The 24954-nt window shown below is 51.2% G+C and overlaps 1 protein-coding gene and 1 long non-coding RNA gene across 2 annotated transcripts in view; one reads left to right on the plus strand and one right to left on the minus strand.

Annotated features, from left to right (window-relative positions):
- Nucleotides 1-19740, minus strand: part of LOC311431172 — a 32561-nt gene extending 12821 nt beyond the window's left edge. Inside the window, exon 1 of the long non-coding RNA XR_014689296.1 lies at nt 19514-19740. This is a non-coding gene — a long non-coding RNA (uncharacterized lncRNA). The remainder of the gene's footprint in view (nt 1-19513) is intronic.
- A 1212-nt stretch (nt 19741-20952) lies between these two features.
- On the plus strand, nt 20953-24644 carry DLX6 (distal-less homeobox 6). Its single transcript, XM_084510539.1, has 3 exons — nt 20953-21394; nt 22242-22435; nt 24269-24644. Exons 1-3 carry the CDS (start codon nt 21037-21039, stop codon nt 24518-24520), a joined length of 804 nt encoding a protein of 267 aa, XP_084366665.1. The 5' UTR covers nt 20953-21036; the 3' UTR covers nt 24521-24644.
- The last annotated feature ends 310 nt before the right edge of the window (nt 24645-24954 follow it).

The following is a 24954-nucleotide window of genomic DNA, read 5'->3' on the forward strand; positions in this document are numbered from 1 at the left end:
AAATGTCAGCAGCTGCTCTTTTCACCCCCATATGGTGCCAGATTTAGGATGAGGTTTCCCTAATGCATAAACAATGACTATAATAGTGGTTTTTGACAATCAAGGTATCACAGAGATGTTATTTTGTTGTAAAAAAAATGCATTTCCACAGTTGTAATGAAGGGATGGGTCACACTGACCCACATGTTTCTTTGTAGTTCACCCCAAAGAAAGTCTGTGACGTAAGTGAATCCCTGTCAGCATCGCTGTTGGTCATCAGATGTTGTTTGACAGGGAAAACAGCTAAAAGCTTTCTCATTTAATATCTTCCTAACCATGAGAACATGATTTGCTTAATTCCAGAGATGAGTGATGGGAAAAAAACTGGCTTTAACTCCTGTTTAACTGCAATATAATTTCCTTGTGGTCCTCAGATAGCTCTGTCTTCTCCCTTAGTGCTCCTTAAAGTTATCCGCTCTCTTTAAAAGTCAATTAAAAACAGCTGAGGTATCAGAGAAATAATAAACAAACAAACAAACAAACAAATAAGCTGGCAGAAGCTGTCAAAAGTAATGAAAACCCAGGGCTCTGTCTCTTCTTCTATTCATAGATATGCATCAAATATACCTGCACTATCTAGCAATGGTGGAGACAGATGACTGTGGAACTGTTGTCAGTGAGAGGTGAATCCAGTCCCAGCACCTCCAGTCTGTATTTTAATGGCACACAAAGCAATACAGAGATAAATGAAAGATAAACAAGTAGAAAACCCTGTAAGGGCAAAGGCAGGGTGAATATGCTGTATTATTGTTGAGGACTGGGAGAAGAGTCATTGAGGCTGATGGAAGTAACCACCACCCTTCATTTAAGATAACAGAGTCAAGGTAGTTCTTTGATGAGGTAATACAGGTTTCCAAGACAAAGCAGAAGTACACCCTAAATCTTGAACAATGTGGGCAGATGGTACTGCTGGTTACTGCATTGAGTAAGGATGTATTTGTGTGTATGTAGGTGCAAGAGAACAAGCCAGCTGAAACAGAAAGAAATAAAGCTTTAAGCACAGCAGCTGAAAGGAAGCTACCTAGGCATAAACGCCTAAAGGGAAACCTTATCTGGGGTGCTGAATTTAAAAAAAAAAAAAATATATATATATATATATATATATTATAAGCAAATATAAGCAAAGTTTGGTGGTTTGATTGCATCTGCAGTCAGAGAAACAGGAGTCTGCATATTGTGTGTAAGTAGGTAGAGCTGCATTCAAGAAAGACCTGACTCTATCAACATCTTAGCTCCCTAACCAGAACAAAGCTTGTGGCCGTCTGCGTCAAAGGACGGAGCATTACAGGTAGTGAAACAGACTAAAATAAAGACTACAGACAAGCCTACACTGACCTGGGAAAGCTAAGGATGTTGTAATGAATTAAATCTTGTAGTAATGAATTAAATTCATTATGCTGTAATGAATCAAAAGCCACATGTTCAGAAATTATTACAAATGCAAAATGCTTTCACAGATAGCAACACTGACACTAGCAATATTTTTTCAGTAAAAGGAACTGTTCTGAAGGTTAAGCCAGCCCTTAGAAATGAGTCTGGGAAGATGCTAGTACTTTGCAGGATGAGAGGTTCAGGTCCAATGAGGCCAAATTGGAATGCCAGTTCCAGAGCGAGGTCCTTCTGAGATAACCATCTCCAGGCTCACTACGTGGGTGCTTAGGCCTTGTCCTTAAAAGTGGCTCACACAGCTAACACATAACTAGGTGCCTGCAGTCCTATCCTCTTCTTCCCCTAAAACAACCAAGGAGACTGGATTTTATGTACCCAGCGGTACATAAAATAGTAGATGGGTCTGAATATTTTGCTGGTTTCAGCCTTTCCTGGACAAGCCTCTCTTCTGAAACCCTCAGATGAGATGAAAACTAGTTGGACACATGATCACTGTGATGACCTCTGCAGTAACCCAAAGTGTACGTGCCCATGTACACTTATACTGTGTATAAATTACACAGTTATACTGCCCGTGTAGCATCAGGTAGTGCACATCCCCTCCTGGGCAGGAGTTCATCTGGATCTCTGTTGCTAAAACCATACAGCCCTTCTGCAGCTGTTACTGAAAAGCAACATTGCTCTTAATGGAAATTATCCTGATCCTTCAGAGCCTAGGCATGGAAGAAAATATGTAGGATACCAAACATAAGTCTCAGCTGATTTTATTTATTTATTTTTTTTACACACCTTTATTTTACCTGTGTGGCTGTTCTCTAGGTATCTTGTTTCATCCACTTGGATAAGATTCATCTGCTTAGATCAAGCTGTCAAAGAGATAGGCATCTAGGATGACTCTGTTTCATAGACTTCCCTTACAGGTATGGAGATACATGCTTATTTCCAGGAAACAACTCACCATATCCGAACAAATAAATCTGTTAGGTATCTCTGATAAATAGTACGGCCCATCTTTCTACCACCATTGACTGCAGTGGGGGCCTAGACTGCGAGTCAGTCTAAATGCTCTTCTTTGGGACAGCAGAAGTCAAGTGACACAAATACTGGTTCCTGTGTACAGGGACATGGTGCACCATCAAACCAGCATCTGTGGTATCCCAGATGTGACTTTTCTTTGCCTGCCCACCATCACCTGCTTTTGCATTTGCATCTGTGTCACCATGGCTAGTGTAGACTTGGAGGGCCATTTGTTTGGATGCTGCTTGTGGAACTTTTCTTATGTGTGTCAAAAAGACGCTGCCAAAGGTAGTGAGCTTATAGGAGCAGAACATCGGAGAGCTCTCAGCAATGAGAGTGCTTCAGGGTCTGTTCTGCTTCAGTCTCATCTGCCTCAGTGTTTCATCTGGGGAGCAAACCTCACCTGGCTTCTTTCCATGAAGCAGCACAATGTGTCATTTGGTATTCCTCCACTGCAAAATGTGTCTGGTGGGGAAAAAAAAAATGCACTTGTGTCAGAAAGGTGTGGCTTGTTCTGGAGGTTAGAGTTGAGCACCATGGTTGTCTGAAAGAGGAGAAGTAAAAAATGAGAGCATTTCGAGCTGTCTGCCAGTCTATAAGGGGTAATAGAAGGTTGGTTTATTGTTCCTCCAGCATAATGTGCAAGGACGATTTGTAATGAGGTAGAATCCAGGGTAAATAGCTCTTGCTATAATACTTTGCCTTCAGATATCTTAAGAGGTAATCTGTGGCAGGTATGCCTGCTGCAAATCAGAGTCTATGTCTTTGCATTTAGAAGTCACTATTATTATGCTAAAGGGTGTATGCTTACATAGTTCAAGTATGGCATTTGGAAAGAAGTAATTTCACCTCAGAGTGGAAGTTGCCCTGAGGCACAAATCCTCAACAGTGAAATTTTGTACGTGTACTTTGACAAACGCATGCCCAGGGGGCAGGTGCCAAATTATGCCTTTGAAGCCATGGAAGCCTGGCTGTGGGAACCTAGAACCTTGAAGAGTTTCTCAAGAGAGAGGAAGCAGAGCCAGCTGGACTCATTTTCTATAGACAGAGATTTAATTGCTAGCTAGTAGCTACTGCATCAGAAAAGAAACCGTTTCGGGAACCTGGAACATGCTGCTGTGAAGCTCTTGTTAGAGAAGTCAGGTGGCAGCCTGACTGTGACCCATACATATCCCACTCTTTGCATGTTATTTTTAACACCAATATTTACTGTCACAGTAAAATGTGATCATCATTATAAGAAACAACACATAGCTGTCATTAATCAGCACCTAAGAACAAACTGCAAATATTCTGCTTTTGAGTGCAAGCCAGCTGAGCAAAGAACAATTTCTCTAGAGCTAATGCACATCAATTCAGCAGAATTCCAGAGATGAAATTAAATCTATGTAGTAAAATTGATGTACAGCTTCTTACGCAATAAGTGTTTTTGTATTTGTTTTTGTTTTTCCTAGCCTGGTGGTGGCTGGGCTCCATCCTCCCCATTCTCTGAGAGAGAACCTTGCAACCCCCAAGAGGCTGGCTCCTCTCTGTGGTGCCAGATACCCGTCTTCTGCTCCATAAACTCTTTTTTGACTTCATCCTTCTTCAGTGCTCACAGGTAGGTCCTACAAATTCCTTAACTCACACAGACAATACATGTGTTATTTTGTCTGTACACCAAAAGAGGTAGAAAATTGGACTAAAACATTGACCTAAGAATAGGAAGCATAGTGTGAAATAATAACTCAACATTACCGTGCTACTAAGATAAATGTTTCTGTAGCAAATTCATTACTCTATAAAAATAGCACTTATGATAATAATAAAAAAGTCCTACTGAGGGAAATTAACCTATGAAAGGGGGCTCAGGAGGGGTTGGATTATACCTTTATCACTACTCTGAGGTCAGAGCTAATTGGCAGACAACAAAGCTTATGAACCTGTAGTTGATTGCTGCCTTCTGCCTTTCTCCACTGACAGATGAGCACACCGCTCCCTCTATTACTCTTGTGATTTATTTTTACTTGTATGCAGGTAAGATCAGTGCATCATTATGTTGGATTCTGTACCAACATGGAGCAAGAGCACCTCCACTATATAGCTTAGGATCTGGGCAGAGAATCGGGGTGGGGGTGAATAAAGGAAACATTTGTTCCTTCCCTTTTACGTGGGGAATAAATGCTTTAATCCATAGAATACGCAGGTGCTTTGCTGATTTGGATCTAATAGATCAGACTCACAACCACGTTAATATATCTTCAAGCAACAGCCCTGCCATTGCATGCCAGACATTTTTTACTTCCCAAAATAACTGTTCCTGCAGAGTGCCCTGCATTGGGGAGCTGGTGATGGTTAAAAGCAATCCAGAAAAAAAGCAAAACCAAAAACCTCCCACGTTTTGAATCAGATCAGTTCCCCTGCCAAGGATACAGTCTCATGGCAGCAGAGTTGGTTGTACTGGCTTGGTTTGCTGGTATAACTACGCTTTGGATCACATCAGCCTGTGTTTGCCCTGGGTAAGAGTGCACACAAGGACAGTCACTGCTGTTCAACTGAGACACAATAGCTTGTTAAATTGTCATAAACTGATCATAAGTCTGAGTCCCAACTGGCTTACCCGAGGTCACCCAGCAGTTTGAGACACACCCAGCGACTGAACAACATCTCCGGAGTCCAGCCTAGTGTCAAATACAATGGCACTTTTCCTCTCTAATTGCAACCAATTGTCACTGTCTTCTGGTGGGTGTAACCAGGAGAAAATGGACATGGGAATGAACTGGGACTGTCCAGTGGGACCTTCCAGCTTCAGCAGAGGCATGCTGGCAGAGCTTCACCAGGAAAACTGCCTGGTTCCACCAGGTCCCATCTCCCCAAGGACAACAAGCTGTTAGATATTGGTGAGTAACTCCAAGAAAGCTCCTGCGATCCATACAGGAATTGCTGCCACACCACACATTTCGAGGAGAGTGGACATGAGCTGCAGAAACAAGCAGCGTTTTTCACCCTAGGGAAGCTCACTCAATTCAATGCCTTCCTCTCCCGTGCAGCGGAGGGGCTGCGTGGTTAGCGCTATGCAGCGCGTAGCTCATTGCCATTCTAGAGCCAACATGGGAGATGTAAAAATGAAGTAGTGGGGCAAAGGGATGGAGTGCTGGAGGAACGCTGCTTTCCACAAGCTGTGTAAACCCTAATTAATAGACAAAGGGCTCTATTCTTTTCCTGTGTTTAACTCCACCCCTCTCTTCTCTTCCCTTTAACCATACCCTTTCTCACCCTCCAGTTTACAGTAGCATATACAGGGCCTGACGAAAGCCCACACAAATCAATGCCAACACTCCCATTGACTTCAATGGGCTTTGTAACAAGCAAAGAGAGAAGAGAATAGGTGATTATTTTTCCTTTCCAAATGACAAGTCCCTCCCCAAACAAAACAATCCATATAGTAGTCATAAGGGTTTTATATTGTGCAGTGCATGGGCATAATTACTCCAACCCTTTAAACAGCTAACAGCAGTTGGTCTCTTTTCATGCTTGGAAAATTATTTTAGACTTCATATCTACAAAACCAGATTTTTTTAGACTGTAAGTAGCTCGGGTCAGATCTCAGCAGTTGTTACCACCATACCTGCACTGACTTCCAAAAGGACAGTCAGTTTGCACATATAAAAGAACTGTCCCAGACTAGTACTTGCTGCACAGTCAAAATCATTTTGCTATCCACAAGTGGCTCTCTCAGAGCCATAAACCAACCCTGCTGTAGATGTTCAGCCAGTTATCTAGGCATGATCTTGATTAATGACTCACCTGGCACTTTGAATTCAAGCAGACTTCTGCCTACATAATCCTCATTGAACATGATTGCATGGGCACTGCGAGCACTGGGTGACTGTTCCCACTTCAGCACGTAAGTACCTTGTGGTCTCTGAGCCATGCATCTCTACAACACCCCTCAGAGGAGAGTGTGCCACCCTCCAACCTAGCAGCTGGGGAACCGAGCCATACGATTTCAAAGGTATCGCCTCTCGAATCAAGTAACATGAGTCTGAAGGCCCAAGGGACTTCACAAAGTCATGCAAATAGAAAACCCAGCACAGAACAGGCCACTGAGCCCAGATCTCAGTCTTGCCTGGGGACTTCCCAGACTTTCTGTCCGTGTCTCCATAACATCCCCCTTTATCTTCCCTACCCTACAGCAGGGCAAGCAAAGATTCCTCCACCTCTTCTACTTGATTCATTGGTGTAAGGGCTTTACTGTGAAGTATAAAAGTCCTGAGGGTATTTTAAGAGTTATTTTCTTTTCCCTCATAGCTGCCTCCACAGTTTGTCTGCTTAACAAAAGGCTATGATATGGGAAAAAAAAAATCTAAGTTAGTGTGCTCTGTGCATCCAAATATCCTCATTCCAAAAAGCTGCATACTTCTTTGGCAACACTTGGACAGAAACGATCCAACTGTATTGAAGTTTAGGTAATATGCAAATTGCTCTTATTCAACATGGTGCATGGAATTCTATTTTTCTAATCCTTCAACTAAAATACAATTTGCGGCTGTTCTTCTTCTGTCTGCCTGATTAAACATCCTTGAAAAAACAAGCATGGGACTGCAATAAAGAAAAATAAAAAGGTTTCTTTTAATCAGTAATTAAGTAGCAATTAAGTACAATTATTACAATTTGTATCTAATTTATAATATCTGTAGAAAGAACAGATGTAATTTATCCTCCAATAGTCAACAGTGTTTGGCTTAAGCAAAGCCACCTTACACTTTCTTTCCCATTTACAACAGGGAAGGACACTGCAGATGGTGAGCTAATGTGCCCTAGCCGAGGGGTGGGAATGTTCAGCTAAGGGGTAGGAGCTGCCCATGAAGATTTAAGTCAGTCGTCTGGGAGCATGTGAAAACACCCACATGGACAACATAAGGTTTTCTGATTGTCTTCAGTAGAGGAACCCTCCCTGTAGGTCAAGTGACAAAATTCTTCAGGATTTTAACCTGAAGTATGAGCTCTCACTTTGGGGTAGTTGGCACAGTAACCATGTTCCGTGTTGCAAGGGACCTTTGCAGTATGCCCCCCACATGCATTTTGATATAAAATATGAAGAAAATTTGTCATTTTCTTTTATGGTTATGGGAGGAGGATTCTTCATTAACAGGCCAGGAAAAATTACTTAGCTTACTGAGCTACTTAGTAAGTCACAGGAAAAAATACTCATCATAGACTCTAGATTAATTTCTTTAACTCCACAGTCTTTACATACTTAGGAAATACAAGCATCAGTTTGGACTGTCTGGAGTCAGCCAAAGCCAACATGACAACTTTCTGCCACAGATGCTTTCAAATAAAACTGTTACAAAATTTTATTTGGTGTCTAACCTTGTTTACAGTTCATCTGAGCCATGCATGACTTGATTGTAAAAAAATCGGTCTTCAGATACAGGCGATTACCACAGAGCTGTGTTCAGGTGATGGATGGCTATAAAAGCACCTTATAAAGTTGGGTGGGTTTTTTTTGGAATCACACAGTGTAAAACAGACATTCTAACAGACCAAAAGCTTTACCATTTGTGTAACAATGGCAACTGCATACAACAGGCCTCTTGCAAAGGTAGCCTTGTCAATTTGGGTCAAGGAGAAGTAGTTACTGCACGTGGATGGGTCTAGAATGTCCTTCAAGCTCACCAGGCTGAACGTGTGCCCCGGCCTTATCCTGATGCCATCCCAGGGTAAGAGTCGCTCTTCCAAACATCGCTGCCACCTGGGGAAGGACATACCCAAGGGGATCTGCAATACCTTCCAGACAGGTCCCAGACCCGACAAACGAGGGCCAGGAAGCACTGTGGTGTGCACACAGCCCTCCCTCAATTCATGACCTACAAACACTTTGAAGTTCTACATGGTGCTAGTGTTAGCTCTGACCAGCTGACTCTAGAATGGCTTGGGACTTAGAAGGGCAAAAGAACCTGTTGGGATATTAAAACCTAGCTCATTCAAGCAAGAGTTACTTCAGAGGACCAAACAGTTCTGTAGTTTCATGGCTGACAGACGCTGCATGCAGTACGTGGGATTAAGATTTCTTGCCCCTTGCATGAACAATGTAAATATGTTGAAAAAAAAAATGTTATGCAACAAAAGCCTTATGGTTTAAAACTGAAAATGATGGGGTTTGGGTGGAATGTACCACTAAAACCTGCCCATTTTAAAGTGGTAGCAAGGAGACAGATGCATATTCGAATGTTTCTCTTTTTAATTTTTCCAACACCTAATCTCTTAAATGACAGTAATCAGAAAAGAGGCATTCGAATTCTCTTGTGGGGAAGAGAAGGCGCCAGAGATGAAGCGATAACCATGCTGTGTCTCAAGCCGTTCTCATGAGACTTCGGCTATGTGTGAACCCAAATCAGAGAGGAGAATTGTAGGCGCTGCGTCTGCCAGAATCCAAACAGCAGACACACTTCTGCTCTCGTGGCACGAACCCAAACTGTGGACAACCTCAGTTTCAGAAAGCTTTGCACAATGTCGGGCTTGCTTATTCTGCTTTAGTTTACATAAAAAAATCTTTCTCACACACATATCCCTCAAAGCTAAAAGAACAATAAGATTGAGAAGTTAGTCATTCAAAAGGTAGAAAGTGCCAGACATGAGGTTACATATGCAACCCAAATTGAGTTCCTCATATGAGCTCATGATTAGACATGCTTTAATTACATGGACACATACACTTTTTTCCATGAGGACAACGATAACATAGGCTACATTTATTAGAGGAGCAAAGTCATAAGGAACAGCAGAATCGTATCATGTGCTGTGCTGGACAGTCTTAACAAAAGACACTTGGAGCAGTCTGTGTGACTGCTAAAGGAATGGACAGAGCAGCCCAGGTCTGCCCTGGATGCTGTGGAACTGCCCTGCTGAGGTGGCAACAGGTCCCTTCGCTCCACCGTGCAGTGAACTCTTGTACGGGCAGGTGAGGAGGAAAGGAGAAAGGGAAGGCAGCGGGCTGCGGCTGCAGCTGTGTGGTGGGTACTGCACCAAGGGAATCACTGACAAAAAGGGCTAGACTGCAGCCAAGGTTGCTCCCTAGCCTATGACCCGTTTTATTTTCTGTGGCAATCTGGTTCACATTATGAGTACAGTACTGACAAAGTTGGGTGTTTTTTTTTTCCTGATATTTTTGTTGGGGTGGGAGGGGAGGGCTGGTGGCAATTCCGTGGCTTTTGCCACCTCCTCTCTAAATATTTCTTTGTTCAGCCTTGCGCCTTTGAAACTTTACACCCAGGTCTAGCAATCTTTGCTTGTCTAGCCCTCTGAACAACGTAGCCACTTGTCAGCCAGCGGGGACTCATCTAGGCCTAAATCTTTCTCCAGCAGAAGCCTCCCAAGCAGTCCTCACGACACCAGCGCCCCGAGTGCCGCAGCCCCTTTGGGCTGAGTTTTGCAGCCGCCCGCTGCCGAGCTCCGGGGCCGGGGCCGGTCGGTGGCGGGGCCAGGCTGAGGCGGGGCGGCCGCGGGCGAGGGAGGCGGCTCCCTCCCTGCCTCCCTGCCTCCCTGCCTCCCTCCTTCCCTGCCTCCTTCCCTGCTTCCCTCCCTCCCTCCCCGCCGCCTTGGCGGGCCGCCGCCGCCCGCCCGGCGCCAGGGGCGCGGGGCCGGGCCGTGCCCCCAGGTGCGCCTCCCGCCCGGCCCCGGCCGCGGGGTGCGGGCGCTGCCTTCCCCCCGGAGCCCTCCGGGAGCCCCCCGGGCCGGGCACAGCTCCAGCCCCGGGTTTAAGCTCCTCGCAGCGGGATTAGGCTCTATCGGTGTCCGCCCGGCGGTGCTTTCGGCTGAGGGGGGATTCGTGAATCGATAAGGCGGCCGCACGCCTGGCTGCCCATGGAGAAGCCAAAAAATCCGTCCTCCCCCTCCTGCTCCCGTCCCCTTCGTTTCTCCTCCGTCCCCGGAGTTGTCTCGCCCTCCTCTAGCAAGGTGCCGCCGTGAAACGCATCGTTCCCGAAGCCAACGTGCTAATTGTAGGTTCATAAGGGGTAAAACCCCGTTGAAACGACGCGGTGAAAGAGCCCGAGCTGCCCGAATTTAGCGTGCCACCAAACGCGGCAGGGTCACCCCAAATGCTGTGGCCGGGGCGCGCTGCACAACCTGCCAGCCCCCGGCACTCGCCGGCCCCAGCTCTTCCTCAGCTAAAGTCAGCGAAATTAGGACTCATTCAAAGTTCCTGTGGCTGCCCGGCTCTCGGACCTGGGGGGTGTTGGCGGCCCCGGCCCCGTGTGCCCGATATCTCTGGCCTGACACGGCTGCAGGAGACCGAGGGGCGTGAAATGAGAGCTGGGAGAGCCCCGCACCTCGCATTCACTCGGGCTGGAGCCGAGGAGCTGAGCGCAGCCTCGAATCACCATTCATTCCGATTTATAAATAATGTTTCTGGCTTTATTTTATTCAATGTTTATTTTTTTTTTTAAATAATAATGATTAAAAATTAGGCTACGTGCTGGGTTATAGCCAGGCGCGTTGTCACTTCTCCTCGGGACCCCGGAAATATCTGAATGGACCAGGAGGGAAAATGAAGCGTTGCCCCTCGGTTAGTTAGGACGGCAGGACGGTGCCGTGGCTTCAGCATTTCAGGTTTTTAATTGCTCTGAAACGAGGAGCTGTTTCGCCAGAATCGACGCCTGAACGTTGGGAGCGATCACAGCGAGAGAGGATTTCGTCTGCCTTTTGGTATCCCCTCTGCCTCTCACAAGCACCGCGTTCCTGCGTCTGTCTGCACACACACACACACACAAGGAAATTGTAGGTGGCTGCATATCTGCACACACGCGCACGTACATAAATTTCTCTAATATGTTTATATGTTCGGGGGCTGGAACCGCAGCAAAAGAAGTGTTCCCTGATTTAGAACACTTCCCAGGTGCTGCAAACACTGATGAACCAAAATCCTGATGGAGGAAATGAATAGTTCCTCCGCGCATACACACACACACCCCCCAAAAAAAGAGGGAGAAAAAGAGAGAGAGAGAGAGGAAGAAAGGAGAGGAAAGGGGAACTCGATTTATTCTCATTTGTTTATCTCTAGATTTTTCCCCCTTTCTGCAAATTCATTTGAATAGCTTTCAAGCTGCAAAATGGAAATGTGGCTCCTGCCCTCTATTTCAGCAGCAGCGTCCTGGCAACAGAGCAATTTTCTATCATCAAGGATAAATGGCATCGAACAGAACATTCTGATAAAAAAGAAAAAAAGCTTTAGCCCAAGAAGCCCATGATTGCTGCCCTTCCTGTCTGTCATCCCTTTACAAAATCCTCTCCTCCAAACCTGAGCTGCATGCTGTCAGAGCTAATAATGTCTTCTAAAGAAAAGGGGAAGAAACAGCATTCATGCACAATGTTCCCATTTATTACATGGAGCGCTTATTTAAAAAAAAAAAAAAAAAAAATTGCAAATATCTTTGTTTGGTTCGCTGCAAATTAAAACCGAGCTGTGGGAAGTTACACGATGCAACAATTATTGGTGTCACAGCAGCGCATCAAACCCCGCGCCTCCATTGGTTGCTGCGCGCCTCTGTGTGTGTGCGTGCCACGCGGGGAATATCCCTGGCTATGGAAATAAATAAAAAATAAAATAATAATAAAAAAAATAATAATAATAAAAATCCCCTCGGCCCTCCAGGTAAGCTGGCGTCGTTCTGTCAGCGCATAGAGCGCGGCGCCACCGTCGGGGGGGGCAGCCCGGGCAGGGGGCCGCAGGTGGCGCGGGCGGCTCCTCGGGGAGGACGTTTCGAGGGGCTTCTTTATCAATTTATTTCATTATTTTTATTTATTTATTTATTTATTTATTTATTTATTTATTTTCCCGCGGGGGGCCGTTGGGGCCGTTAGGGCCGTTGGGGCGGTTGAGGCCCGGCGCCGCGCGCGCATGCCCCGCGCCGCGGTCACGTGCCGCGCGCCAAGGGCCCTGAGGAGAGGAGAGGCAACCGCCGCCCCCCCCCCCCCCCCCCCCCATTCCCTCACACGCACCCCGCCGGGGGGGGGGCTCGCGGCGCTCCCGCTCCGCTCCCTCAGGGCAGGGGCCCCGCAGCCCCGGCCCGGGGCTCACCAAACCCAGCCCCCGAGTACAAACAGCGCCGTGGGGGCCCGGTGTTCTGCCCCCCTCGCTTTGGGCTCGGGGATTTTGAGCCTTCCCCCCCCCAGGCTCAGCCAGGGAGCCCAGCGCGGGGTCTGTGTGAAACTCGCCCTCCTCACGGGCCGCGGGTGAGAAATAGGCGAGGCACAAAGCACCAAGCACACAGACACTCGCTGGAAAGCAGCAGAGCCCTTTAAAACCCGGTTTAAAACCCGGTTTCCTATCGGAAACCACCCGAGCCACTTACACCTCACCGTCCACGACGCGCTTTTTGCCCCGCTCTGGCACGCAGGCCGTTTGGTTTCCTTTTTCTCTCTTTTATTTTTATTATTTTTTTTCTTTCAGAGGAACACAGCGAGCCGTGCCACCAGCAGTGGCACCGTTGCCATCCCCAGCCCGGGAAGCCCCCTTGGAAACAGCCGGCTCCTTCTCCCAGCCCGCTTCCCACCGCCGCTCGGCACTGACTGGAAGATTAATGAGGCTTTTTTAGCAACACCTGTCATTTTGAGCTGTCGACACAACCAATTAATACTTTTAATTACCCCTACAAGGAAACTAACCAGAGCCTTCCTGATTCGATTTGGCCAACGCGTTTCGCCTCCCGTGAAACGAAGCGGGGGGGGGGGGGGGGGGGGCTCCTTTGGGCGCCTTTACCTCGGCTTGGGCTTCCCCTGGAGGACGGGGAGATATTTATTTGGGGAGAGAAAAGAAGGAAATAAATTTGTTTTTGGTCCTTTAGCAACATTCGCCGCCGCCTCGGAGAAGCAGAGCCCCGGCTCGGGGCAGATCTCAGCGCTCCCCAGGTGGAAGTGGCCAAAAGCTGGGGGGGGGGAAGCAGGGCGAAAAGAGGGGTTCAGCCCCAGCCTTCCCCCTCTGCACGAGTTTGCCAGGGCAATAAATGAGCACCCAGCCCCGGCAGCTTCCCCCTTACCCAGCCTCCGTGGGTGTCCCCCCCCTCCCCAGCTCCCAAAGCGGGCGGTGGGACGCAGGGAGCGGGGATTTGGGGTCCCACGGGCACCTCTCCGCCGGGAGAAGCCCCCCGAGCTGTGCCTCCTCTGCTCTCCTTTGTGTTATCTCTCGTGCTGCCCAGGCCTCGCCGAGTTCTGCCATAAAGGCGATGTCCCACATTAAAACAATATGAATTCGCGGATGGATCCTGAATATGAATGAGGTATGTGGTCGTACGGCTGCTTTTAAGCTGTACTTCTCCGAATATGGCTTTAATTAAATGTCTTCCGGCTCTAAAAGATTACATGTTGTGCAAAATATATCCTAGCATGAAATTTACTTCCACGATACGAAATTAGGTTACTTATAAATGTCTTCATTTAAAAAGGAAAATCGCTTCTCCTCGTTCTGGTTTCTGTTTTGTTGAGCAGAGAGCTCCAACGAGGAGAGAGGGCTGGGATAATATATTTATAGAGGCACGTGTAACAAAACCTGCCAGAAGCGGAGTGGGTGAGGGCTGCTCGCTCAAATGCAGACAATTCACAAAACAGGCAAGTTAATCCAGATCTGATTTGTTTCAGATCCAGCTGTCAGAAGCCCGGGATACCTCCCGCGTCTCAGGCTGCCCGTGCTGCCCCCTTCTCCCCCCCGCATGTGTGCAGGGCACCGGGGCTGGGGGCAAGCAGGTGGACGGCGGCGACCATCTCCACCCGCAAAAAAATAAAAATAAAAAATAAAATAATAATAATAATAATAAATAAAATGAAATCGGTTCTTGGCAGGGCGGAGGTGGAGGGCAGAGCCGTGGTGAGCCTGGGATGAGCAAAGCGGGCTCCGCGGTTTGGCGGTGCCGGGGACATCGCGCTGGGTGCCAGGAGCTCTGCCCCTCCGGCCGCTGGGCGCAGGAGGAATTCAGGGCGCTGGAGGCGATGCTCTCTGCTCGCCTGCTCCTCTTTGCGCCCTCAGATACGGGATCTCGCCTAGATGAGTTTCTACGGGGAGATCAGATAATGGATCCCTTCGGATTACCTCTCTAAATTAACTTTTAGATTTGTTTTTATAGTCTGTTGAGACCCTGACAAAAGAGGCTATAGCTCGATGGAGATAGGAGATAAACATTTAAAGCAATCTCATTACACGGGAACGACTGAGGAGCTCTCCTTGCAATCTACTCTAGATAACGAGGCTGCCTGAAGGAACAAGTAAAGCCGAGATATTTACTTCTTTTCCTATTAAATAAACCTCAATAACTGCATTGACTTTGCGCAGTGTTTACTACATTTCTATTCAATGCTTGGGTAAATGCATCCCTAAAGGTAGAGTAAATAATTGCACTGATCTCAACAAGGGAAATGTGTAGGCATCTGAAGTGTACTAAAAATAAACGGAGGCGAAACAGCCTGGAGAGAGGACATCGCGCTCGTTCGCTGCGATTAAAGCCTCTGCTTTCACTCGCCCGCACCGGGGGCTGCCGAGCGCGGCCGGGTGACACCGGGAGCCGGCTGCGGCTCGGCCCGGCACGGCTCGGCTCGGCTCGGCTCGGCTCGGCATGGCACGGCACAGCACGGCATGGCACGGCATGGCACGGTATGGCACGGCTCGGCATGGCACGGCGTTTGGCTCGGGAGAGAAGGCGGCCGCGACCGCAGGAGAAATTGCAGCCTCTGTCCTGACTTAAAAGAGCCTCGAGTTTCCATCCGCCTCTCAGCCCTTCCAAGATGGGCACTTGAGAGCGGTGTTTTTTGGTTTTTGTTGTTGTTGGTTTTTTTTTTTCCTCTTTTTATGTTTTTGTTTAACTGGATGGCGTCTTCTTCTTCTGCCAGAAGCAAGGGGTTTTATTGTTGTTGTTGTTTTTTCTTCTTTCATTTGAAAAGAAAACAAAACAACAAAAGTCCCCGCTAAAACCAACATCTCTATTGCAGCAGCGCCCGAGCGGCCGGGGAAGCACGCCAGATAAAAGCCCGGCGGGCAGAGCTCTGCAAACCTGCGGCTGCCTTTAGGGGAGGCTCCCCCCGACCCCAAAAGGGGACGGGCCCCCGGCGGGCCCCGGCTGGCACGGGCAGGGCAGCAGCCCCCCGCGGAGGGGCGCGGAGCTCAAACCCAGCCCCTCGGGCTGCTCCCGGGGACCCCGAGTGAAGGGGACGGGGCTGGCCGTGTGCGCAGGGCGTGTGTAGGGGGACCCTTCCCCAATTTTTGGCTCAGGGATGTGGTTTGGGTGCGCACCTGGCCAGGTGCAGGGGGAGGCGGCCGGCCAGGCCCCCTGCCCCGGCTGCCGGGCTCCCGTCCCCAGCCGAGCAGCCCGAAGCCTAATTCCGTGTCAAGGCAGATATCTGCCCCCCCACCTCACCCCCCAAAACACACAGCGCCCCATCCCATCGGGGCGAGCAACCAACGACAACAACCAAACAAAACATTGCCCAAACAAAAAGCCCCGAGCCCCGGCTCTCCGCAGAGCCACACATTGAATGAATCTGCCTGTAAGGTTTTAATTACAGCGAAGCCTTCGCTACAAATCTGTACAAGAGACAGTGGCTGGTTCCCTCTGGATCCTTCCCCTTCTGACTCCCATTATTTTGACCCACGCTACAGCACAGAGAGCGGCGTGTGTGATCCAGCTGCGGGGCTGGGCTGGGGTTTACCCCCCCGCCCCCGCCTCCCTGCCACTTCCTTCACACTCGCGGTACGGAAAAGCCATCGACGCCTGCCTGTCTGTTATAATCCAGCGGCTGGAAAGCCGGAGGAGCCTCCGCTCCCGCTCTCTGCGCTGGCAGCGCTCTTATTCCCCAGCCTCTCCTCCAAACAGCTCGCTCGCAGCCTGGGGAGGTGCCCTCCTTGTGCTCGCCGCCCGGCTGCTGTCGAGGCGGCGGCGATGCGGCATGCTGGCCGTGTGTTTTGGGGGCAAACAGGCTTGAGAGAGAGGGAAAGGGAGAAAAAAAATCATAATAACGCCATCTGCGGATGCGGGGCGAGGCGTTTGGGTTTGGCCCCTCCGGGCTGCAAAAGACGCGGGGCAGCGCCCGGTGCGGTTCTGCGGGGGGGGGCGCTCCAAAAACCGGCTCGGCAGAGAAATGCCTCTGGGAGGGATGCTCCCTGGCTTTGCGCCCCTCCAGGGATTTCCCCACCGCCACCGCCACCACTTTACTGGGGACCCCAGCTCCGAGCGCCTCTCGCTCCCTTTGTTCCTTCGGTTCTGGTGCTAAAAAAATCAGGGGGCCAGGCACCCCCCGGCCACGCAGACAACTTTCAGCGTTTCCCCGTCCCTTTGAAAATCGAACAGCAAGGTCTGCCTCAGGCATGTGCGTGGGGTTCCCGCGGGAAAAAAATAATAATAATAATAATAAAAAATAAAGGAAAGAAAAGCAACCGGCCGCGCTAACACCATTCCTGAAATCAGCTTCTCCCGGACTTTCCCGGCCACGCTGGGACAGCAAATGCTCTGCCTGGCTCTGATGTGAGCTGCGGGGGGGTCGGACGGGGGGACACACGCCGAGAGCATCCCTCAGCCCCGCGCACTCCCTGCGCGGCCGGGGACACCCCGAGGAGCGCGCTCCTGGGGAGCCTCGGCTGCTGAACGCCACCGGCCCCCCCCCCCCCCAAAAAAAAAACGAGCGGAGCGAGCCGAAAAAGGGGATCCCCCTGCAGAGCCCCCCCGCACAAACACCAGAGCAGGACTTCGGGGGAAGGAGGGGATGGGAAATGAAAGGGGAATGTTTGTTTTCCCCTGTTGTTATTGTTGAACGCATGAATGAATGGATGAATGAATGAATGGAACAGAAGGTGCTCCGAGGCATATAGGAAGCCTCTGGCCGCTTATATTAACTTCCTATTATACCCTAAAAATAGAACCCCGTTTCCTGTTGTTCGTCAGCTCCTTCTGACTGTTGTGTCTGTTGTGTGACATCTCTCGGCTCACGAACGCGACTCCCAGGCACGCACACGCTCGGGGCTTTCTGCGAGCCTTACCCACAGCCCTGGTCAGGGCGGCGCGGCTCGCACCGCGACACGGGCGGCACGAAGTCACCGCGGCCCGGGGCACGGTGCCACGCGCGGTTCTCCACCCGTGACCGCGGAGCAGAGAGGGGCTGGGGGTGTAGAGGCCTCCGTGCCCTCCGGCTCGCTTTTGGGCACAAGAGGGGCCGGGGTGCGCCCCCCTCTCCCTATTTCACGAGTCACCCCCCAGCTCCGGTGCCTTCCAACCCCGCTGACCGAGGTCTGATTTCTCCAACCTGTGGCCGTCCCCCGACACCTGCTGCCCCCCCAGCAAGGCTTGGGCCTTCCATGGGGCCCCCACACACCTCTCCATCGCCCCCCACACCCCTCCCCGCGTCCCCGACCCCCTTATCCTCCGCCCCGAGGTGCGGTAAGAGAGGGGTGCAGGGCAGCGGAGCCGTGCCGAGCCGTGCTCCCCCTCCTCACAAGCACGGTCCCTTCGCGCCAGAGGCCACGAGGAAAACGGGCGGGGGATATTGGGGGGTGGGGGGGGAGAGAAAAAGCAAAGACAACAATAAATATTGACAAGCAGCGTGACTCCTTGCAGCCGAGTCATTAACAGCGACCAATCAACGGCAGCTCCATAGCGGGAGATTTGCCTAATTAAATTGGGGGGAAATGAGAGGGGTGAGGCTGGATGGAGTCAACTGCCCCGCCGAAAGACGAGGATGCCTGAACGCGGCGGGGGACGGGCGCTCCCCGAGCGCATCCCTCCTCCGGTGCCCACCGGGAGGGGTCCGAGGGGGGCTCCCGAGGGACCCCCGCGGCCCCGGTGCGCGCCCCGCAGCGCAGGGAGCGCCCCCGGCACCCGAGCCGGGACCGGGTAGGGATGCGATGCGCTCACTGCCTGCGGCAGGAGCAGCCCCGGCAGGCTGTGCCTGCCTCCTCCTCCTCCTCCTCTCCTTTTTGTTTCCCGTCTCGGCCGCCTTTCTCCCTTCCTAGGTACCGCCGCAAAGCGGTCTCCGGTCGTGCCCAACTTTTCCCGATGCCCGGGTTAGCATCCATTACGCCGAGGGAGCTCTTTGGGAAGCAGAGAGCGACGTGTTGCCAGCACTCCCTAGCCCATTTTCTGACACCTTTTGTTACGCGTGCTCTTGCCGGTGGAGAAAATGCCAGTGTGTGTGCACCTGCGAAAAAACGCCTTCGTGATGTTAACAGCGAGCTGGAGGGTATAAAGCAATAAAACTGCCAAATGTACCTGTTCCCATGGAGCGCGCTACCTCCACCTATGAATAAAGAGTCCCAGTAGGAATTCTCTCCCTTCTCTTCCCCTTTCTCTATATTTTTATTCACTGTAGGTTTGTAAACGCCTGGATCGGGTTACCCTTTCGCGTGTTAAAGTGGAACTCTTGTTAAAAGCCGGAGAACAAGGCAAGACACTTACAACTGCATTCAGAGTTACTGAACCGACTCCAGAGGCTCAAGAAGTGAAACGGCGATGAGAGGGTGGGCGAGAGGGCACAGCGTGCCCGGCAGCCTCGACAAAAGACCCCGCGGATCCCTCTAAAACAAGCGAGCCGAGCTGAGCCCGGCTCCTGCCCCGCACCGCCCAAGGTCGCTTCGCGTCCCCGTCCTCCCCCGGGGACAGCGCGGGGCACCCCCGGGGGGCTGGCACCCACCCGCCCCGCTGGGCTGCGGGGCAGCCAGCAGCAGAAATGGATGAAGGAGAAAAGGAAACGGAGAAAAAATGTTAGTAATTAAGAAAATAAAAAATAAAACAACAGGCTGATAATAACAACAATAATAAAACCGCCCTTGAAATATTTCCCAAAGCGATGCTTTGAAAATAATAACAATAATAATAAATAAATAAAAATCAGCGAAATCTAGAAACCAATCCCCTGGGATTGCCGCTGTGAGAGGCAGTGTCAGGACCTGTGAGTGGTCTGGGGGTCGCTCGGGGCTCACGGGGGTTTTGCGAGCGGCGGCTGCTGGTGCCGGTGCCGCTTTTCCGAGCCCGAAGCCTCCAGCCCCATCTCCCCGTCCGCAGAAACTTGCGGGTTTCTCGGGGCTCGGCGGGTTCCGCCGTGCCCTTCCTACCTCAGTCCTCTGCGGTGGGGTCTGCCTCTGGAGTTCATGCTTAGCTGGACGCCAGGAGATTTAAGCGAGGGAAAGGGAAAAAGGAGAGGGAGAGGGAGAGGGGGAGAGAGAGAGAGGGGAGAGAGAGAGGAGAGAGAGATCCTCCGCGGTGCTGGATCAAACTTAATGTCTTTCCCCAGTCCATCTTTGAAAGAGAAGTGGTAATACCACCTGGATGCTCGGATATAAATCCCCTTGCAAATAATAAATGGATTAATAATAACAAGGTATGAAGTTCTTTTTATAGAAAAAAGGAGAGAATTGAAACTAAATGCGGCAGTTAGACAACCATTTTGATAAGAGGATAATTGAGGCGACACTGGTGTATAATTAGAGGATAATTTATGCTATATCCACTTTTATTCCACCTCCCAAAATAAACCCAGTCCATAATCATTACAGGCAAATTGTTCTGAATTTTATAGCAGCAATTTGAACAAAGTACTGCAGTTAATCATGGGAGATTTTTGTGTATTCCTGATTAGAAGTCTAATTGCCTCCTTCCAGAAAGTAAAAATAACTGTAAAACGACTCTATTTTTATCATTAACAATGTTGACAATAAAATAAAATCAACCGGAATTGTAATCTAAAGACAAATTTAGGGCGAAGGCGCTTTTCCTTGGGTCGTTTATATCCTAATCAAGCTTTGCCAAAACCACTAACCGCACGTAGCCATTTGCATATATTTGAAAGCGATTACGGGAGCCGCTGCTTTCAGGCGGAAAAAATGCGCCGCTTCGCCGGAGCGGGCCCGGCCGCCGGCGGCGCGCAGAGCGAAAATACCGCGCAGGGGGGAGAAAAATGGGGGGGGGGCGCGGATTTGGGCTGGAGGGGGAGGAGGAGGGGGGCGAGCGGGGGCGCGCATCCCCTCGGCCCTCCCTCACCTCCCCCCTCCCCCCTTTGCGCGCAGGAGCGCGGGGCGCGCAAAGAGCGCGCAAAAGGAGGGGGGGGGGGGTTGTGGCGCGCCCGGGGAGGATGCGCGGCGCGCCCCCGCGCGCAGCGGCGCGCGCCGGCGCGCCGTGTCGGTGACGTCAGGGGGCCGAGTGACCAATGGGGAGGCGCTGCCCTCCGGAGCCGAACCATTCGACTTGTGGCGTCCCTGCCCTGCGCGCCCAGGCGCGCCGGAGCCCAACTTTGGCAGAAGCCACCTTAAAAACCTCCGCCCGGGACTCCACCAGCCCCCAAAAACACCCGTCGGGGGGAATGAGGAGCGGGGAGGAAAGGCGCCGGGAGTAGCCCTCCCTCCCCCCCCCTCCCCGCTCGGCACACACCGCCCTCCCTCCCCTCTCCTCTCCTCTCTCTCCTCTCCTCTCCTCCCCTCCCTCCCTCCCTCCCTCCCTCGGTTAACAAGGCCCCTCGCACCACGGCGCCTTAAAAAAATAAATCCCCGCCGCCTCCAGCCGTGCCGCGGTGGTGGCCGGGCAGGGCGGCCGCGGGCGGGGGGCGAGCCGGAGAGCGCCGCTCTCTGCCTCCCCGGCGTCGATGATGACCATGACCACGATGGCTGACGGGCTGGACGCGCAGGACTCCTCCAAGTCCGCCTTCATGGAGTTCGGGCAGCAGCAGCCGCCGCCGCAGCCGCCGCCGCCGCCCCACTCCCAGCAGAGCTCGCCGGCCATGGCCGGCGCCCACTACCCGCTGCACTGCCTGCACTCCGCCGCCGGCTCGCACCCGCACCACCAGCACCACCACCACAGCTCGCCCTACTCCGGCACCGCCGGCTCCTACAACCACCGCTCGCTGGCCGCCTACCCCTACGTGAGCCACTCGCAGCACAGCCCTTACCTCCAGTCCTACCACAACAGCAGCGCGGCCGGCCAGACGCGGGCGGACGATGCAGGTGAGCGGGGGGGGCCCGGCTCTCCCGGAGAATCCCCCCCCTGGCGGATCCCCTCCTAACCCCCCCGACCCCCGGGGCGCTCGCAGCAGGACGCGCGGAGCCCCCCGGGGCGTCCCCCTGCCCCCCGACGGCCGCGGTGCCCCCGGTGCGGGGCGGCGGAGCCCACCCGGTCCCCGTCGGGCGCCGGGCTCCGCTCGGCGAGGCTCGGCTGCGGCCGGCTGGAGGCAAAATTCCTGCTAACACCTGAGGAGTGAAAGTTTCCGGGCGAGTGGGTCGCATTCCGCTTTGCTTTGGGGCCGCCTGATTTATGGTGTTCTCTTTTTTTTTTTTTTTCTTTTTTTTTTTTTTTCCTTTAAAATAATCCGGGAGCCGATCGTTTGTATGTATTCACCCGAAGGGGCAAGGCAGGGGGGCAGGGGGGGGAAGCATTGTTGGCAGTCTCGGGCTGCTGCTTCCCCGACCACCAAACTGGCGACGCGAAGTCGATGAGCCGGGGGAAAACCTGGATGGCCGGGGAAGCAGCAATCCCCCCGCCAAGCCGGCGAGGCGCTCCGTTGCTTATTTTCCTTACTATTTTTTTCTGATTATTCCTCTTATTTTTTCCCCTGGGAAGGGCGGCGTGCCCACCCTGCAAGGGGACCCCCGCGAGGAGCCGCGCTGATCCCGCAGCAGCCGCAGCGATGCTGCCGAAGCGGCTCCGAGGCAGGCTGCGGGGCTGCTAGGAGCCGTCCCGACCGAAAAAAAAAAAAAAAAAAAAAAAAAAGCAAAACAAAACACGATTTTATAACTAAAGGAGGGTCGTGCGGCTTTCCCGGCCGAGATTTCAACTGCGCTGTTTTGCTTGCAGATCAGCAAAAAACAACGGTGATCGAAAACGGTGAAATCAGATTCAATGGAAAAGGGAAAAAGATTCGGAAGCCTCGAACCATTTACTCTAGTCTACAACTTCAGGCTTTAAATCATCGCTTTCAGCAGACTCAGTACCTGGCACTTCCAGAGCGAGCTGAACTGGCAGCTTCATTAGGACTTACCCAGACACAGGTAATTACTGGGAATCCCAAATCACTGAAATCCGGCTCGAGCAATAAAGGCCAAGCACGGTGCGCTGGTCCCTAGGCGTTTTGGCCTCTGTACAGGAACGGTAGCAAAGGTAACGCACACGGCCCCGTATCTATCGCGATAGGACTTATTTAATGCACGACAGAGAAAACGGTCTTCTGCTGAAGTAACTGAACGTGCCCTTCCTTCCCTCAGCCGCCTGCTGAGCAAACGCTCCCCTTTTGATGTCACAAATAAAATTCTTAAATTGCCTATATTTTTTCGGATGAGACTAATTCCAGCACCGACGTGCAATTGCCCAGCTGTGGAAAGGAGAACAAAACAAAGGCGAGGAAGCCTTGGGCCTGATGTAGAGCTAAAAGAAAAGGAAAGCTGCATCGTAGCAACCTAGAGGTAGAGAGAAAGCAGGAACACGTTAGGAAATACCTGTAAAATCAATAGTTAATTCATCCTGGATGACTAACGCAAATGCAGTGGTTACCCTTGGGCAAAATGTACAGAAGGTGATAATAGATCTGAAGATCAAAGCAGCCATGTACGAAATTATAGCAGGTTAAGCCATAGTTAAGTGTGGTTGGAGTAGCTGTGCCATTCTGCTAATTTAAGCCTGAAAGACACATGAGGCATTACAGACTTCCCGAGCTGGGGTTTGCGGAGGAGCGCACGGATAGATGGGATCAATTCGGGCAAAATGTAATCATGTGAATTTATGAGCTTAACAAATAACTTCGCTGTTTTATCATTGTCAGTGATAACAGCCGCTTCCAGCCAGCGATTTTTAAATGCTCGGCAAACATTAATCACGGAAATAGAGCTGATGGTCATACAAATGGGATTTTGGTCTATTTAGCAGGCGCTCCTCTCCCTCTCTCTCCCTCTCCCTCTCATGTAGATTTACGGGCCCGATCCTGAATATGCAGACAGGCAGGCACCCCTGCCTATGCCCTACCATTACATCTGCAAAGTTTGCAAGGTCGAGAGACAACACATTCGGGAGTTGTCTTTGTTTGTTTGATTTCGGGACGTGTATTTATATATCTATACGTATGGCTCACATCTATAGCATCCCTAGCATAATAATCCTGACCTGCCACAGCGGGCCCGATCCTGGCACGCCTCTGTGAGGGCTGACTCCTTCCTCGGCACTTTTGCTGGGGTGGGAGCAGGATGGGACCCAGAGCAACCCTGATAGCCGATGGCTCTCTGAGAAAAGAGAATTTTCTTTCCCTTAAAACCGACTTTTAAAATAAAGCTGCAGTCCCGGCTCTGTTGTGCCTCCTCCCCTGTCACCTAAGCGAGGACGGTTTGGCCGTGCATGCTTTCGGATGCGCGGTTTCCGCGTCCAGATGCCCTTTGTCTCTTGGCTCCCCTCTCCTGGCACAAACCCGCACGAGTGCCTGTGGTTGACAACAGCGTGCCCAAACGAGCGAGTGACCCCCCCAAAACCCTGACCGGGGCACCCACGGGAAGGCATTAACACACGCGGGCACATGTAAAGCAGGAGGGCTCAGAGCACGGCCCCTACTCCAGCCTGATCAATCTGGCCTGCCCAGGCAAAATCACGCTCCGGCTTAAAACCTGCGTCCACCTCGCTTTCCAGCTCCGCTCTTCCTCTGCTGTTCTCTCCGGTCACATCCAGAGCCCAAGAGCAGCAGTAGCTCACCCTCCTCTCCCACTGCCCACCCCCAGCCTGACACCCGGATGGCGTGGACTCTCCAGACCCTCTCTCGGAGCAAAAACCACAGCCCCCGGGATCTTCCCTGCCGGGCCCTGGGTGCTCACGGCAGCCTAATATTTGCTGCGTTTTGCTTACAGGTGAAGATCTGGTTTCAGAACAAACGCTCCAAATTTAAGAAGCTGCTGAAGCAGGGCAGCAACCCCCACGAGAGCGACCCTCTGCCCGGCTCCGCTGCCCTGTCCCCTCGCTCGCCAGCCCTGCCTCCAGTCTGGGACGTTTCAGCTTCTGCCAAGGGAGTCAATATGCCTCCCAACAGCTACATGCCTGGCTATTCTCACTGGTATTCTTCTCCACATCAAGACACAATGCAGAGACCACAAATGATGTGAATTGTCCAAGAGAAATAATCTCCCAAGAACGCCTCGTCTCGACATGGCAAAAAGTTCCCCTGCTTTGCCAAGCCGTGCCAGCTAGCAGGCTCTGTGTGAACTTGTAGATGCGGCAAAGAGACAAAGTGGCTTTATTTTCCTTTTTTTTTTTTTTTCCTTTTTTTTTTTTTTTTTTTTTTTAAAGTAACCTCAGCGATTGATCTCGACCAGAAAGACACAATTTTCATCCTGGCGCACAGAAGACACTTCTCTTTAGGATATTTTCATTTGGACTCCAAGGCACCAGCCTCTTTCTCTGTGGAGTATACGTCAAAACAAACTTTTTACTGACTTTGCCCACAAGAAGAACCTGAATCTACAGCGGCAGCCGTTTTTACTTGTTTAATGAGCTAAAGACATTACACGATGAAAGAGAGACTAGTCAAAGCTCCTTC

This window comes from Aythya ferina (assembly GCF_964211825.1).
Source record: "Aythya ferina genome assembly, chromosome: 2".
NCBI lineage: Eukaryota > Metazoa > Chordata > Aves > Anseriformes > Anatidae > Aythya > Aythya ferina.